The sequence below is a fragment of the Gadus chalcogrammus genome, chromosome 22 (genome assembly GCF_026213295.1).
Source record: "Gadus chalcogrammus isolate NIFS_2021 chromosome 22, NIFS_Gcha_1.0, whole genome shotgun sequence".
NCBI lineage: Eukaryota > Metazoa > Chordata > Actinopteri > Gadiformes > Gadidae > Gadus > Gadus chalcogrammus.
Genome location: NC_079433.1, coordinates 13728594 through 13745382, shown reverse-complemented (window position 1 = coordinate 13745382; position 16789 = coordinate 13728594). Strand labels below are relative to the sequence as shown.

General features: G+C 47.5%; 1 protein-coding gene across 7 annotated transcripts in view; it reads left to right on the top strand.

Moving 5' to 3' along the window:
- The window catches only part of LOC130375310 (neurabin-1-like), a 45524-nt gene that overhangs the window by 23701 nt on the left and 5034 nt on the right, over nucleotides 1-16789 (top strand). For 3 of the 7 annotated variants that reach the window (XM_056582130.1, XM_056582129.1, XM_056582135.1), the window contains exons 5-12: nucleotides 350-454; nucleotides 5493-5631; nucleotides 8454-8609; nucleotides 10791-10844; nucleotides 12000-12229; nucleotides 13573-13669; nucleotides 14324-14501; nucleotides 15504-15577. In XM_056582130.1, coding sequence (XP_056438105.1) covers nucleotides 350-454; nucleotides 5493-5631; nucleotides 8454-8609; nucleotides 10791-10844; nucleotides 12000-12229; nucleotides 13573-13669; nucleotides 14324-14501; nucleotides 15504-15577 — 1033 coding nt within the window. The remainder of the gene's footprint in view (nucleotides 1-349; nucleotides 455-5492; nucleotides 5632-8453; nucleotides 8610-10790; nucleotides 10845-11999; nucleotides 12230-13572; nucleotides 13670-14323; nucleotides 14502-15503; nucleotides 15578-16789) is intronic. The other 4 variants (XM_056582132.1, XM_056582133.1, XM_056582131.1 and 1 more) reach the window with 4 other exon arrangements.

Below are 16789 nucleotides of genomic sequence, written 5' to 3'. Positions count from 1 at the left end.
TAGAATTTCGCGCTGTTGGGTTATTTTTTTACGAGACTTACGGACAGGTCTTCACCAACAGCTCAGAATAACAACCGGATTGTAGTTTTCAGTACAAATAAAGTTGTGTGGTAATATAACTGAGCAGAGGAAGGTTACCTTAATAATTGGCTTAATATCAGGGTTTGGAGTGTTTGCGGTTGTTACTCTTTTGTGTGATTGTGTGTGTGTTTAGAAATGTTCAACCCTATTTAGACCAGATAAAAACCGCACTCTCAAGGCAGGCAAGCCATTGGCCTATAATAATAAATGATGAACTGTGTGTGTTTGTGTGTATGTGTGTGTGTGTGTGTGTGTGTGTGTGTGTCAGGATCAAGGTGAACGACCAGATTGTGGAGGTGGATGGGACCAGTCTGGTCGGGGTGACCCAGAGCTTCGCAGCCACCGTTCTCAGGAACACGTCGGGAGTGGTCCGGTAAGTACACACACACACACAAACACACACACACACACACACACACACACACGGGGGCAAACTAACACACACACGCATACACACAGACAGCTCATTCTGACCCTAGAGTGCTCCTCGTGTTAACTACCAGTTCTTCAGTTAAAGGCTTCTCACGTCATTTTCTTCGTCCTTCTTCCAACTCCATGGAATAAAAAAGGATCCATCTTAAGCTACCGATCGCTTTCTACTAGCGATCCATACCTTAATCTGCGTGTCTGTGGGCTACAGTATTAAGTATAAATCTCTGGGTACAGACACTGGGAGTGCTAGGCGCCGGTGGCACACTGCCAGTGAGAAGTTGGCAAGGAAACCCTTCAGCGCCATTAGCATATCTGAGAGACGAGTCAAACAAGAAGGCAGCCGGAGAGGAGGGGAGGGGAGGGCGGGGAGGACGAGCGGAGGTGATGTATGTGAGGACGTCACGGTGATCAGCGGGGGGTTGAGAAGCACAGACACCGGCCAGGAGGGCCCTCACACACACGTCATCCACGGCAACACACACACACACGCACGCACGCACGCATGCACACACGCACGTACGCACACACGTACGCACAAACGCACGCACGCACACACGCACGCACGTACACGCACACACACACACACACACACACACGTGCGCACGCACACATGCACGCACGTACACGCACACACACACACACACACACACACACGCACACACACACACACACACACACACACAGTGGCGGGGAGACTGTCATTTGTGAAACGATGTTTCTGTGTCGTCTCACCCAGCGGGCGTTTTCATATTTGCCTTCTTCTCTGGGTTGTTATGGAGATCCGTTTCATGCGCCCTAGCGTTCTATTGAGCCATGATTTCTGTGCACTGCTCTCGTCCCTCTCTCTCTCTGTGTTAGAAGCGGCCGTCCCACTCGCTCTCCTTCAGGTTCACTCCCTTGGCCCGTCGTTCCTTCTTCTTTGGGTGTCTGCTCTGCATTTTCATCTGTCCTTTTCTGGTTGTCATCGGCCCTGGTTTTGCTTCCCCTCTACTTTGGCTTTGGTTTCATAGGGCTGTGTTGATACTCTACTCGCTAGCCATCCAACCAAGAAGCTATTGTCCATCAATTCATTGATCCATTTGTTAATAGATCTATCCAGACATCCCTCCGTCCCCATCCATCCATCAATCACTCCATCCCTCCCTCTGCCGCGGCAAGCGGCCTCGCCTCTGTTTGACTGTCATCACCGCTAAAGGTCACTGGTGGGATAGAAGGCGGGGCTGCCCATCAGAGGAGGCTGTGGAGGGCCACCACATTCTTTCTGAGTCTCTGAATCCGGTCGTGCGGAAGCAGCAGGACGTCTGACGGACAGACGCTGGCTGAAAGGTGTTGTTTGTTAGGAATTGATTGAGTATGGGTGTGTGAGCAGCATGTGGCATTCATGACCTTGCCTTTAATGGGAAAGTCCATCTTTCTTTGGCCTTCCTACAACAGTCCATTCTTTCTCTCCATCTATCATATTTCTTTCTTTCTTTTTCGTTTTTTCGTTTTTCCTTCTTTGTTGATATTATGACCCTCAATGACCGAGGGTTATTTGGTCGATTGCTAAAGACATTCAGTATCCCGCCTACCGACTATAATAAATACACCCCTGCGCGTTAACCATTGAATACCGAAGCAGTCAAGCCGGGCCTAACACTGTGTCAAAGCTCAGTTCAGGTCATTCATTATCAGGATGTCTTCCTGCTCTCTCCTTCGCTGCTCCCCGCATGTGGTCCTCCGTCTCGTGTCTCCCTCGCCCCCCCCCCCCCCGCCCGCGCCCCCTCGGAGGAGCGCTTCCTCTCTGGATCACTGGAGATTCTGTGGCCCACTGTCCTAGATGTGCCTAGATTTCCTCGGCTATATTTGAAACCGGGTCCACGTCCGGCTGAAAACCCTCCTCCGGGTCTCTCGTACAGACGAGCAGCCGCCTCCTTCTCTTCCGTCGACTCTCTCCTCAAAGTCCATACTACCAATGCGTACTAGTGCGTAACGTACAATGAATTCCTGTTGTTCCTCCACATTGAGTCAACGTTGTTTTACGGACATCTGAGGTTTATCCATTAGTACTTGACGTAACTTCGTGGCTTCGTGACCCCTTTGAATAATGTATATTACATAAATTGAAACACATAACTAAAGCAAGCTTTATAACTTTAGTCTCTTGCGTTCACCATCTCTTGAATTAATCTCTGAAATCCATTCCTCTTAAACTAATCCCTTCAATCTGTTACATGAATCACTTAAATATAGCTCTTGCATGAATCTATCAAATTAATGACTTGATTCATGAATCTCTTGAAAGGTCAACTCGTGGATGCATCACGGCAGTTGGCCAGTAACATCCACTGTGTTGGCTGCCTCGCTGCATTATGGTCTCTGTACCGAGGAAGACAACATTATTACTTGCGTTACGTAACATTTAAGCTATCCTGATCTTATCATGCATATGTGGTTTTCTTACGTCGAATTGAAACGTTTTGCTCGTTTTTCTAGATAGACAGAAATAACTTTATTCAAGTTCTTATTTCGATTTTGAATTGCAAAAATATGTAAAATACCCTAAGTTAATTAAATTGCACAAATCTCTTTGTTATGTAGTTGACAGAATTTAACCAGGGTAGTGTCCGTGTAGTGGAAGATTAACACTGTGTGTTTGTGTGTGTGCATGTGTGTGAGTGTGCGTGTTGGTTTGTGCATGTGTGTGCGAGTGCATGGGCACATTGGTCTATGAGTGTGGGTGTGTGTGTGTGTGCGTGTGTGCAGACCTCCCAATGCGTGTGCTTAAAGGCCGTTTCCAGGTCAGTTGTTTCTCAGACTCCTGCTGTCCGGCTCCGATAAGCGGAGTAGCGACAAGCTACCTAGCTTAGCCACGACACGGATTCTCTCTTATCGCTCACTTCCTCACACTTGTTCTTTCTCTCTCTCCCCGCCCACTCAGTTGTTGGGTCACATGGAGATCAAAGACGTCTCTTCCCTGAAGCAGCCCTTGGGCGCTATTACCCAGAATTAACCCAAAGTTCACCCAAGACTTGAATTCTCTCTCTCTCGCTCTCCCTCACTCTCTCTCTCTCTTTTGCTCTTGCTTTTCCCCTTGCTCTCTCTCTTGCTATCATTTGCTTTCTTGCTCTTGCTCTTTTTCTCTTACTTGCTCTCGCTCTTTCCCTATCGCTATCTCTCTCTCTCTCTCTCGCTGTTACCCCCTCTCTCTCTCTCTCTCTCTCTCTCTCTCTCTCTCTCTCTCTCTCTCCCTCTCTCTCTCTCCCTCTCTCTCGCTCTCTCTCTGTCCCTCTCTCCCATCTCTCTCTCTCTCTCTCTCTCACAAACTCACTCACGCTGATTACCGTCATTATAGATAGCCTGGAGAGCCTGGGCTGGACCACAAAAACGGAAGGGACAGAATTAAGCCTTGTTTTTTGTTTTGCTTCTGAGATATTTTAAGCAAAACTGAGTGCACAAGTAGACGAAGCTGTCACAAAGGGGTTTTAATAAGTTAATTCCTACAGTGGCCAGTCTACACAGTGTTGACTTGATTTTTTCTTTACTGTTTGCTAGCCCTGGCCGAGTTTGTGTTGGCTTTTAAATGCCAATTACGCGCCGATAGATCCTACATGATTTGGCTAAACAAATATGAGTCGCCAGAAAAAGTAACGCCTCTTCTTTCATCAGCAGGGATGACGACCTAACCAAAGTCAGTTGGTGAGACTATAATCTTGGTGGCTCTAAAACCATGTTTTCTTTATTATTATTATTTCTTTTTTTTTTGCACTTCATTGCATGAGGAAGTGTTATAGTGAGGTACGTGAGTTGGGTTTAACCAAGCATAACACCGTTTTCACGCTGTTGTTCCTATTGGGGAAGAAGCGCTGGTGCAGGAATGTAACCTCTCACACACACACACACACACACACAAAACAGGCACCGCCTACAATGATGGCGTTCCGATCAGATTGATGGGGAGCTCGTGGAACACGGTCTTCAGTGTGCCGCGTGTTCCACCGTACACGACTGTAATCATTCTCCACCGTTGCTTCACCCTTGTTGTTTTGTTTCCATAAACCAATGATGGATGCTGCTCTCCCCTCATTAGTACTCCTGTTTCTCTCCCATTTCTCCCCTTTGAAATGGGCTAATTGGACGTCTCTCTCGCTTTGTCTCTCCTTCATCTCAACGTCGTTCACACATAGCTCTGTCGGGGTGAGGTGAGATACAGGTGGACAGGATCAACAATATTCAAACATAACGCTGACTCAGATTGTACTCTTCCCGCTTAATTAACCCCTAAACGAGAACCTAGAGGCCACCACATGCATAATGCACAGACAACAGGCAGGTCAACAGGTGGCAGACAAACATGCACACACAAACACAGCCCTCAGAGCAGGGACCGATTTGAATAATGCAAAGGCAGAGCCTTGTGATGACGTACTCCCGTGCTGACTCCATTCATCACTCGACAGCTCGACGGACAATAACATCGAAAACACAGGCAAACAGCAGCACTCGACCACAGTGCGGGCAGAAACAGCCGGCCGCTCTCCACTGATGCCGCTGGGCGGTTCCCCTGGCTGCAGCTGCCTGTTCTCCCTTACCCCCCCGTCCTCCGGCGCTGTCAGGGATAGGGCTTCTGACGCGCTCCCGCTGTCCTTCTGATCGGGCTCCTTGAAAGGGAACACAAACTGTGGTGTTAAAGGAGGTGTAAATGGCACAGTTCTATCCTTCTTTCTCGGCGCGAAATTCATGATTCATTCACGTCACATTTCATGTTAGTCAGGTTTTTTTTTTCTTGCCACAGGTATTACCTTTTTTTGGCACTGATTGAAAATGTTCTTCCCACTGATTATTCCACACCTTTATAGAAAACGTCTCCTCTTTCTATTCATCCATCTTTGAAAGTTGATGTTCCCCTCTGTTCATGTTCAATTTCCGATCCATCCTCCGCACGCCTCTATAACTCTTCTGCATACTAACAAAAAGCGGGCCGATGTGTTTGTGCAAAGCAGGTTTGTGATTGGTCGAGAGAGGCCGGGCCAGCAGAGCGAGGTGGCGACGTTGATCCAGCAGACCCTGGACCAGGAGAAGAGGCAGAGGGAGCTGCTGGAGCAGCAGTACGCCCAGTACGACGCAGACGACGACGAGGTAACACACGCCGCCCCCACCCTCCCACAGCGACCCCCACGCGACGCTCTCTCTCCTCCTCCACGTGATCAGACGTTCTGAACCGAACGCCGGTGTCTGTGTTGAGTGGTAGAGTCATACATAAGGCGTAACTGCATGCATCCAACAGCCGTTTTACGACACAATAACCATATTTTTATTGTTTATCCCATCCGTCTTGCCTAAAGGAACGGTTGAGAAAGATTGGTTAAGATCGGATCATATTGATTAAGACTGAGTAGGATTACACCCACCAGGTTAGGACCAGCCAATAGAGATGGTATAAGTTGTGGATGAGCGTCCAGCCAAGCGTTGGACTCCAGGTTGGGCGTAGAGATAGAGCCAGCCAACAAATGGGAGTTCACTGCTTTCAACTCATAAAACTATTAATGAAAATGCTTGGAAGCCAGCCGTTGCGGTTTGGATTCAGCCGATTTTGGAACGTCCAACAGCTTATCTGATTGGACGCGTCAAGCAGGGTCGAAGTTCAAATTATTAGGAATACATTGGCAACATCGACGCTGAACCCTCGTCATGTGTGGACGCCTTCTTTGGAGAGCTGAGGTCTTTGAAGATCCGTTTTGAATAATAACTGTTGATATCCTTATCAGCTGAAGCTTTATAGTTTAAAAATGATGAAATCGAAGGATGTGTCTGATGGTGGTTCATTTCCCCTGACAGTTCACAGGAAGCTTTACTTTCTATAACTGATGCAGAAAGTATCAGGTTTAGAAATAACTGATACTGTGTGTGTATGTGTGTGTGTGTGTGTGTGTGTGTGTGTGTGTGTGTGTGTGTGTGTGTGTGTGTGTGTGTGTGTGTGTGTGTGTATCCTACGACACGTACGACACCCACACATGCACACATACCAAAGTGGACCTGCACGCACACATGCAGAATGTCATTCTCTCACTTACTCACTCCTTTCCTACGCACACGCACTCACTCCCTTCATCACTAACTCACACATGTTTATAGTAGGCCCATTTTGCACACAGACATACAGTTAATCTAGCTTCTAGCTTTCTCTCTGTCTCAGACAGACACACACACACACACACACACACAAACACACACACATGTGTGGGCCCTAGGGCAAAGTGTCTGGTGTGTTAGCTACTGTGTGAGCGAGCTGCATCAGGGACATTCACGAACACTTTCTAGGAACAAAGCATTCATGGTGACATCTCGCTCTGTGTCAGTGTTTGTGTGTGTGTGTGTGTGTGTGTTTTTACGTGTGTCTGCATGTACCCTTAGGTCCCCTTTATTTCCACGTGAGTAAATATATCAACCACCACAAGAATGCACAGTTAATGCACACAACACATATTCGAAATGGCAGTTAAGTTCTATTTACTTTCCTTATACCTTTCCGTTCTTCTTAATGACCGCCAGGTTTCAACAAAAAAATACCATTGGATGGATTAACAATAAACATATGTTCAAGGTAGCGTCTAGAGACAGAAACATATGTTTCAAGGAAAATAAGCGCTCTGAAAACATAATTGCTGCTGGGTGGTAAGCACTCACAGAGCCATTCCAGTGATCTGTGTGGCAATAAAAACCACCTTATCAATATGAATACCTCTATAAATATAACGGCTTTCACTTGTGGGAGGGGGGAGCTGCGTTTTGCGTGTGTTCTTTTTTTATCTGCCACCTGCGGGCTCATGAAGGGAGATTCTATGTTTACCATACGTTTTTTTTTTTCATTGGTATGTGGGTGCATGTGTGGCTGCCGGTACATGGGAAAGACACACCTGCACCCATTCTCTCACTCTGTCTCCATCTCTCCCTCTCACACCTACACACACATGCACACATTCACCCACGCGCATGCACACACACACACACACACAATCAACCCCCCAACCATGGCGAGGCAATAGATCATAACAAAATAAGATGTCTCCATTGTGTGAGGACAATGCCGGAGTCGGTGACGGGTTTATATTATATGCAAATTAGTATTTGTTTTTCCCATCTCATGTCAACAACAGATAATTGGATTTCGAGAAATGGGATGTTAATGTGGGTTTATGAAAATGTTAAAACAAACCCGAACACCGATAGCTGCTGTTTGTATTTGTGGCGGTTCTTACTGGTGGTCTAAGTACTGTTAGAAGGCTTCATACTGCTAATTGATACTGCTGTCTGTTGCGTGATGGAACGAGATCTCCATCTCCTTCTCAGATGGTGGGAAAATATTGATCAATCGACGAGATTAAAACAAATATCACAGAAACACACGCAACAAAATAGGTCTCTCCTGAATGCTGTGTGAGGTAAAAGGAGATGTGAGTAAATGGATTTCCTGGTAATGCTACACCCAGTCCCTTCACACACGGGCGTAGGCGTAGCAGGGAGCAGTGTGCGCTCAAAGCGGATGTAGGAGGTTGAGCGATTGCATTTCATGTTGTGTGACGTATTTGACTCAGAAACACGGATTTCATTATGCAATGTAATACTATTTAGAATCAAATGAAAATAAATGTGTGTAGGGCAGCAATACACATCTTCCATCATCAGTCATTTGACTTTGACTTTTTACAACAATCCATGATTTGAAAGTCAAAGAAAAATCATAACCTAGCATGAGGAACTCTCTTTCAAACCTTCCGTCCTCCCGTCCTGTTACGTAAACTAAATGTAATGAAATATGTCATAAAACAACGTGTGATATGTGTCAAAACCTTTTATTTTGACCACGACAGAGAGTTCTCTGTCTCCTCTCCATCTCTCCCACGGGGCGTGGAGATCCTAACGGCGGCGCTCGCTCTCCTTCTCTGCTCTCTGTCCCACAGCAGACGGGCGAGTACGCCACGGACGAGGAGGACGGCGGGCCGCCGGGGGGGTCCGGCGGAGACAAGAGCATCGAGGTGTTCGACCTCCCTGAGAACGAGGACGTCCTCACCCCCTCCGAGGTGGACGCCGGAAAACTCTACCAGAAGTTCAGAGAGGTCAGAGGTTATTCTTCCCCTTCCCGTGCACCCCCTGCACGTCCTCTCAGGTCCGCTGTCCCCGTGTAGTGATGGCCTGTTCGAGGTGCAGCGTGCACCACCCGCACGAGTGGGGAATCTCCCAGCTTTCCTGCAGCATTTCACCGAGGCACGCCCCCTTTTGGTCTGAATTTTTAAGAATTCTGAGAGTCCGTCGAGCTCAGAGAGGATAACTGTACAGATCGACCAACAAAAATGGCGTTTTTTTAAAATGCGCTTACAAAGTTGATTACACTGCTGCTTTAATCCGGTCACCAATTTATGCATTGCACGGTCTTACTGTGTGTGCAGTGCAATGTTGAGTTTCGTTGTTTGGTTTCGAGCGGCTTTGCTAAAGAGGCTAATGTAGCTTACAATAACAATGACTAGCCAATGACTTTTTTTTGCCAACTCGTCGGGTAGCGATGCCCACAGAGACAAACAGCAACGCTGTAAGTACTAAAAACCAGGAAATGACGTCACAAGACGTACCGATATATGCATCTCGAAGACACCATACGAACCCCCCCACCCCACCCCACTCCTTCTCCAGAGAGAGTTAACATCGACGTAAGTCAAATAGTTCAGTTCTTAGTTCTAGATTGCGGTTCATACCGATTGTGTAACAACCTGCAATCGGATTAAATCAACTCTTAGAACTTAATCTGGATGAGCAGACACGAGGCCAGTGTGGGAACGCCTTTACGTTACGAAACATGCTGTTAACACCCTATAGAATGCAGCCGAAAGCCTATCACAATTTAATTTACACAATGTGTTTATATGTCCCCCCCTCCCCCCCTTCACAAGCTCCACAAAGCCTGTGACCGATAAAAGGGCGACACCTTCTTTTGACGCGATCGGCGCCCCAACACACGCCATGGGAATCTCATTCCCAAACCTGCCTCAGAAAGTTGAGCGGTGGCAGCGACGGCAGATGGCCCATGACCGGTTTGACGACCCTCTCTGGGCAGGGGAACAGCTGCTGGAATAGAGAGCCCTGCAGCAGTCTGCCCCCCCCCACAGACAGCCTTAGAGTAGCTCGGTGACGCGTCGCACATCTGGCTCCGTCGCCAACGCCGACAGCTGTATCAAACCAGATTGTTAAATGCCTCCCGAACGCGATCCGTCCAACGTTTCCTCACGATCACACGCACACACGCACCTTCCTTTTCCCTTTCTCTTTAGTCGCTGTTCCTCTGTTCATCCCACTTCTGTCATTCTCATTTTATATTTTTCGACCGTACTTTGTCTCTCTGGCCCCCGCTCCTGTTGCGGTATGTTCTTTTAGTGTTAATACATGCTACTTGTAACAGACGCTGTACTCAGACACCAGCTCTCTGTGGATGACATTCACTGTCCGTGATCAACGGGGGAAGGGAGCAGTAGAGAGAGAAGTCAATCACGGTCCGCTGAAAGACTTCAGGAGCAGCAATCAAGGCCTTTTACTTCAATAATGACACCATCAATAACCAATGGCTCAATAAAATGAAGCGCTTCTGACAGCGCGTCAGATCCTCTCTGTAGAGTGGATGTGGCTTCGGTGTGAGCAGAGCCCCTGGTGTGACCTGATCCTCCACCCTCTCCTCCGTCTCAGCTCCCCCTTGCATAAAGCTTCCCCTCCTGCATCCTGGTTCCTTAACGGTCCACCACAGGGCTATCCGTAGCCTCTCCCTCAGCCCCACCTCCACCCCTCTCTCTGAAGACCGCTCTCCGTGCTGCCCTGGTCCCGTGAGAGCTGAGTGTCAGTGCTCTGGGGGGGGGCATTGGGGGGGGGGGGGGGGGAGTGCTGTCATGGAGGCCCGGGTCGACCGGCCCACTCCATCACACTGTATCGACAGCCGTGAGGGGAATGCGCCCATGCATTATGAGACCTTCCCCGTCCCCGGGCGCCCCTCTGAATCTCAGATGGGATCCCCTCTCGCTCGCTCTCTCCTCTCTATCTCTCTGTTTTCTCTCTCTCTCTCTCTGTTTTCTCTCTCTCTCTCTCTCTGTTTTCTCTCTCTCTCTGTTTTCTCTCTCTCTCTCTCTCTCTCTCTCTCTCTCTCTCTCTCTCTCTCTCTCTCTCTCTCTCTCTCTATCTCTCTCTCTCTCTCACTCTCTCTCATCATCTCTCTCTCTGTCTGGTTTTCTCTCTCATCTACTCCCTCTCTCACCCCACAGCTGCAGATCAAACACACAGTCACCGAGGCCGAGATCCAGAAGCTGAAAAACAAGGTAAGAGGGGTCGGACTGACGGTCTGTTGTCATGCAGGTGGGATGTGGGGGTGGGGGGTGGAGTAGCTGGTGGTGGTTTGAGTGGCTGGTTTTGGATCATAAGCGTGTCAGGAGAGAAGCTCAGGTTATCGCTGAAACGCTGTCTTTTAGTTTTTAAAACAGTCCAGTTGTATTCTCTGGTTATTTGTGCTGCTGGCGGTATTCTTCACTACAGGCTAGTTTTTATTTTGTCGACTTGGGAGTTTTTGCGTAAAGTCCAATGATTGTGTGCGTGTATTCACTATTTAGACTTTTAAGAGTCACTCCGACCCAAAGTAACATTCTGTGAATTAAAGACACGTCATTAACAAGCATCTGGGGGTTAGACATCTCGCCCAAGGATGCCTACAGGTATACTGCAGGCATTGGGTATCGAACCCTGGAACCTTTCATCCGCGAGTCCAACACCCTAAGCCGGGCCAATCCTGCTTCTACTTCAGCACCGGCCCTCTGTGTCCGGGATAATGGCCTCTCTGTTGGCTTTTTATAAGCTTATCTAAAGTAAGCAGCGATAAGCTAACGTCTGAAATGCATCCGGTGATTGTTTGAGCTGGGAACTGAGCGGCATGTGTTTGTGGACAAGGACACATGTCTTAATGAGAGGTCCTTGTGTGTCTGTGTGTGTGTGTGTGTGTGTGTGTGTGTGTGTGTGTGTGTGTGTGTGTGTGTGTGTGTGTGTGTGTGTGTGTGTGTGTGTGTGTGTGTGTGTGTGTGTGTGTGTGTGTGTGCGTGTGTGTGTGTGTAATGTGTGCAATTTATAAACCCGGTTTTTACGGCTTAAATTGATGTGCTCACGGCTCCCATGTCAACTGCATTAAGGGAGCAACGCCAGGGATGCCTTTTAGGGGAGGAAGATAGAAGATCAATTTTTATGTAGAGGGACTGTTCAACTTTTTGTTTCCTGTCCTCAAATATTTTGCTTTGTTCGTCTTTGGTTTATGGGAATGCCTGTTTTTCCCCCAATGTGGTGAAATATTAATTAACCACACCCTTTAGATTTACCCCACGGCGTCCTTTATTCCCGCTCGGCTCACTGGGAATGACTCTGTGTTCCCTCCATGTTCCCATCAACCCCTACCTTTGACATGACCTTTGACCCATCCCCCCCTACCCAAGCTGGCGTCGGTGGAGCGGGAGAAGCAGCGCTGGGAGAAGGAGAAGAGCCAGCTGAAGGCCAGCATCGAGGAGAACAAGGAGAGGATGATGAAGCTGGAGGGCTACTGGATCGAGGCGCAGACCCTCTGCCACACGGTCAACGAGCACCTGAAGGAGGCCCAGGCGCAGTACCAGACCCTGGAGAAGAAGTACAACAAGGCCAAGAAGCTCATCAAGGACTACCAGCAGAAGTGAGTGGTGGCCGGGAAGCCATTTTGTTTGTTTTGGTTTTTATGATCCTGACTGCTGGCTGCTGTTTCTGTGTCATGACATGGGAATGAATGGCTTGAACGTTTAGGCGATGTTTGAATATTTATGACCGAATTAAATGACCAAAACAACAACAAACACCACACAAGACTTCTGAAACTGTTAAAGAACTTGCCAAGTAAATGGGTATGCAGCTAGGTATTAACATTTGATACAGGAAAGGAGTTATGAGAACTCATTTTCTAGAACATAGCATAAACGTTAACCCCCCCAACGCAACCCAGAGCCCTCTCCAACATCGTCTCCTGGCTGTGTAATTAAGGCCCACTTACTTTATTGTATTTCCAAATTGATCAAGAGCTCACATTCATTATTTCTAACTGCGATCATTAAATGACTCATTCAGCCATTAAGTAAGGAAAACGTACGCATATTCACTCCGTAAATCAATACAAAAAACCATACTCATGGTGTAATCCTCAGCCCGTTCTAAACGCAGCCGAGGATCTCTTGCCTTCGCTCGTTCAGCCTCTTCTCCTCCTCTTCCTCCCCTTCACCCCTCTAGTGCTCTGATCTCTCCCACCCATTCTGATTGGTCCTAATTGGCTCAGAGCTCCCCTGGGTAAAGCTCAGGTTCTCTGTACTGTGGAGGCTAACTCTCTACATGCTAATTGCTAGCAAAGGATTTTAGTTCACCAAAACAAGGCCACAGTCGCCAAGTCAGCAAGGACAAAGAGGACAGAGTGGAGGTATGAAGGAGACATCTAAATGAGGAGCTTCTCTTTGTTATGCAAAATACTGTAAGAGAGAGAGCGAGAGAGAGAGAGAGAGAGAGAGAGAGAGAGGCAAAAGAAAAAAAGGGAGACAACCAGACAGTGAGTTTTTGAGATGAGAAAGAGACCATGTTTCTTTTTGTTAGAGAGAGAGAGAGAGAAAAAGTGTGTCTGGGGCAGGGAGAGAGGCTATACTTGAGTGTGTGTTTGAGTGTGGGCATGTCTGCGTGCTAGAGTTGTTATGTGTACGAGGTCAGTGTGTGAAATAAGTCAAAGTGACAGTCTTGGAAATGGCCCAAGATTTCCCCTCACGCCGATTAAGAATGTATTCACACACACGCACCCATACACACACACACACACACACACACACACACACACACACACACACACACACACACACACACAGACACACAAATTCACACTCAATGTATTTGTGTCATCTCCTTCGCTTTTCCCCCCATTCTGCTCTCCATCTTAAAGCGAAGTGACTCAGCAGCACATTAACTCCCCCACCCCCGCTGTTCTCCTCCGCCCCGCTGTGTCCCCAGGGAGGTGGAGCTGGTCCAGAAGGAGGATGCTGAGAGGAAGAGGCTGGAGGAGGCAGAGGAGGCCCACCTGGCGGAGATCCAGAGCCTGCAAGTCAGGGTGAGGGCGAGCCTGAAAGGAGAGCTCAGAGCGCCGCAACTCAAGACGACCCCCGCGCAGACAGACCAAACACACGCAAACGAAGACAACGCCGACGTCGGTTTAGACGGCGGCGCGCTGCAACTCGAGAACACGTGCAAAGAGACGCATCGCAGGGAAATGAAGGAGGCGTCTCACTCCTCACGTGTTTGCGTTGCGTGCGCAGCATGTAGGAAACAAGCGCAGCATGTAGAACACAAAACAGAAACAAAACAGAAATGCTTCACTTTTACAACAAACGCCAACGAATGTGCTAACAGAGGAATTAAAAGTGATGGACACGTCTTGGCGCGCTTGTCGTAGCCGCTGTGGTTTGAGACTTATGACACTAGTAAAGTCGGCTATCCGTCAGTGGTGTTTGAAATGAGCTAAAACGTAAAAACGGAACGTTTGTTTATACATTATGCAAATAATTTCTTCATTAGCTCATTTTGTCGATTTGCATGTGTTTTCTTAACAGTGCGTTGAGCTCACAGGGCCACCCTTACATAAGTCGTAAAGTATCTCCAATTAGTGCGGCCTTCCCTTAATAACACATACACATTAACAATGCTAAAAGGCCATTGGCTAATCCCCTTTCCTCCCGCCCCTTCCTGCCTGTCCGTCTCGGTCCAGATTGCGACGCTGGAGTCGGAGCTGATGCAGCTGATGAAGCAGAACGGCATCCAGGTCAACAACAACAACAGTAACAGCAACAGCAACAACAGCAGTCGCAGTAACAGTAGCGCCGCCGCCGACAGGTCCCGCCCCCAGCAGCAGCCAGGTGGGGCCCCTGCGCATACGCTGACCGCAGGTCCGTTGCCGTGGAGATGGCTTTGCTGTGGTTGTTTTTGTTTTCATTATGGCAGTTGTGATTTCCTGGATGAACCAGGTAGCAGAGGTGAGGCAGGGAGTGAGGGCGAGGGGGGAATCTAAGCTGTTATTTTTATTTCCATCCCTAATGGGAGGTTAATTGAGTTCATATTTAAGCCTGAGAAGGTCTGGGTGCAGAGAGGGGGAATGATTAGATTAGTGGGCAGCGTTTAGAATTAGTGAAGTAATGGGAAGGATGAAGTGCACCGGGATATTAATACTCCAGACAGACACATTTTGTTGATCAGTGTCTGGCCCTGGATGAATAAAACATTCACCAATCCCTAGTCCCCAGCTAAAATATACTGTTTCATTTGAATCATTTTTTATTGAAGTGCTGCAGGTAAGGTTCACAGTGTACCCCAACAGAGTACACAAACAGCAATAACTCACACTGTATTTCTGTGCACTCCAATGCCTTTTTTTTTTGTTGATTAATACAGTAAACATACACAGGGATGCATCTCCTTTCATGTATCCCTTGATTTAAAAAGCATTGCTGAAGCTTGCATGTTCAGACAAGAACATAACCACTGAAACAATACAATGTGACAGACAAAAGTAGTTCACGATGGTAAAAAGCGGAGCAATAGCAGTTTTTCAACGACTCATTGGAGATGAGCAGATCCCCTGGAACACATCCCTCTGATGCAGTCCGCCTGTCTGCCAAACCACTGCACAAGACCCACCGTTGTGGGCTTGGCGTAGGATTGCAGGCCTTTTTTATTATTAACTTTTCAGTGGTACTTTGTTATAATAACTGGCTGCTGCTGTAAGATCCAGTCGTGCTCCAGTGTTTAAGTTTGTGACGCAGCTAATACATCGTTTTACAGTTCAGTTATTGCAGCGCTGCGTATTAGGTTCAGTGCACGAAACAGCCTTGCCTCGCTGCACATCAAAATTGATGAACAATGTGTGTGTGTCTGTGGGTGTGCGTTCTCAGGGTTGGATTCTCCCAGTAGAAAGCCGACCCACGGCGGTCGGGTGCGAGGCAGCATCAGCTCTACAGAGGGAGAGGTTTGTCAATAAACCGAAAGTCAATTTCAATTAATTTCTCACATCAAGCCATAATGGCGTTCTTTGATGTGTGTTTGTGTGAGCTTGTGTGTGTGTGTGTGTTTTTGTTTTGCCATTTGGCCCCATAATGCAGAGTCATCCTATCAGATATCATAATACCTTTCTCGAAGCGATTCATTAATCGCTGTGTTAGTGCTAGCGGTGCTAGCGGAACGAATGATGCGGTTGTCTCTCAGCATGTTACAATGGATGCTGACGGAGAGGCGCTAATGGCGGCCTTTGTTAGCGTAGCAGTAGCATACGCAGTACTGAGGCAAAAAAGGCAGGAGCGCTGAGTCGTGACTGGCCAGATACAGGCTCCCAGACTGGGAAATGAGGTTTGAAACGACCCCGAGAACCAGCTTGTATGTAACACACAATAAGAAGAACTTGAAGACAAAGATAAAAGCAGAATGATGAAGCAGTTGTGTGTGTTTTTTATTCAACAAAAAAAGGTGTTCTTTAGTATAGGAACAGGACAACAGATTGAAAGAGAGAGGGGTTGTATTGTGTAGCATAGGACCTCAGGTCGTAATGGAACCTGGCTGCGTTGTTACTAGGTATTGATTTTATAGAGGAATTCACCCTCTGGTCATACTGGTTGGTTGTTGGGTGGGAAAAACCTAGAATCTTTGGGGAAACATGAAAAGGTATTCGCCTGGCATTCTCAATGTTTCCTGGGGGAGGAAATGGAATTACATTTACATTTACGTTTAGGGGATTCAGCAGACGCTTTTATCCAAAGTGACATTTGTCAGAAGAAAGAGAAACAACATAATACGCTGTCGGTACAGTAAGGATTTTCATAGAGACAATTAAGTGCCAAGCCCTTACAATTGCTAGGTTAACCCGTTCCATGTACACAACAATGAAAGCTAGGATAAGTAAGGATAAATAAGGATTTAGCCTTAGGATAAATATTGCTAGACAATGCCAATATATTTTTTTCAAAGTAATAATTTTTATTTTTTCATTTGTAAATGGTCTGTATTTTTTTTGAAATGTAGCACTCAGTTAGTTCTCATGTTTTCCCAAAGTATTCTAGAAGGTTTCCTGACGCAACTAACCAATATGGTCCCTAGGTGAATAAGGACCCCTGCTGGACTGCCTGCTTAGGGAACTAGCAAGTTGAGACACCCCACATGTGTTTCCGGCCTTTCCATCCCTTTTACC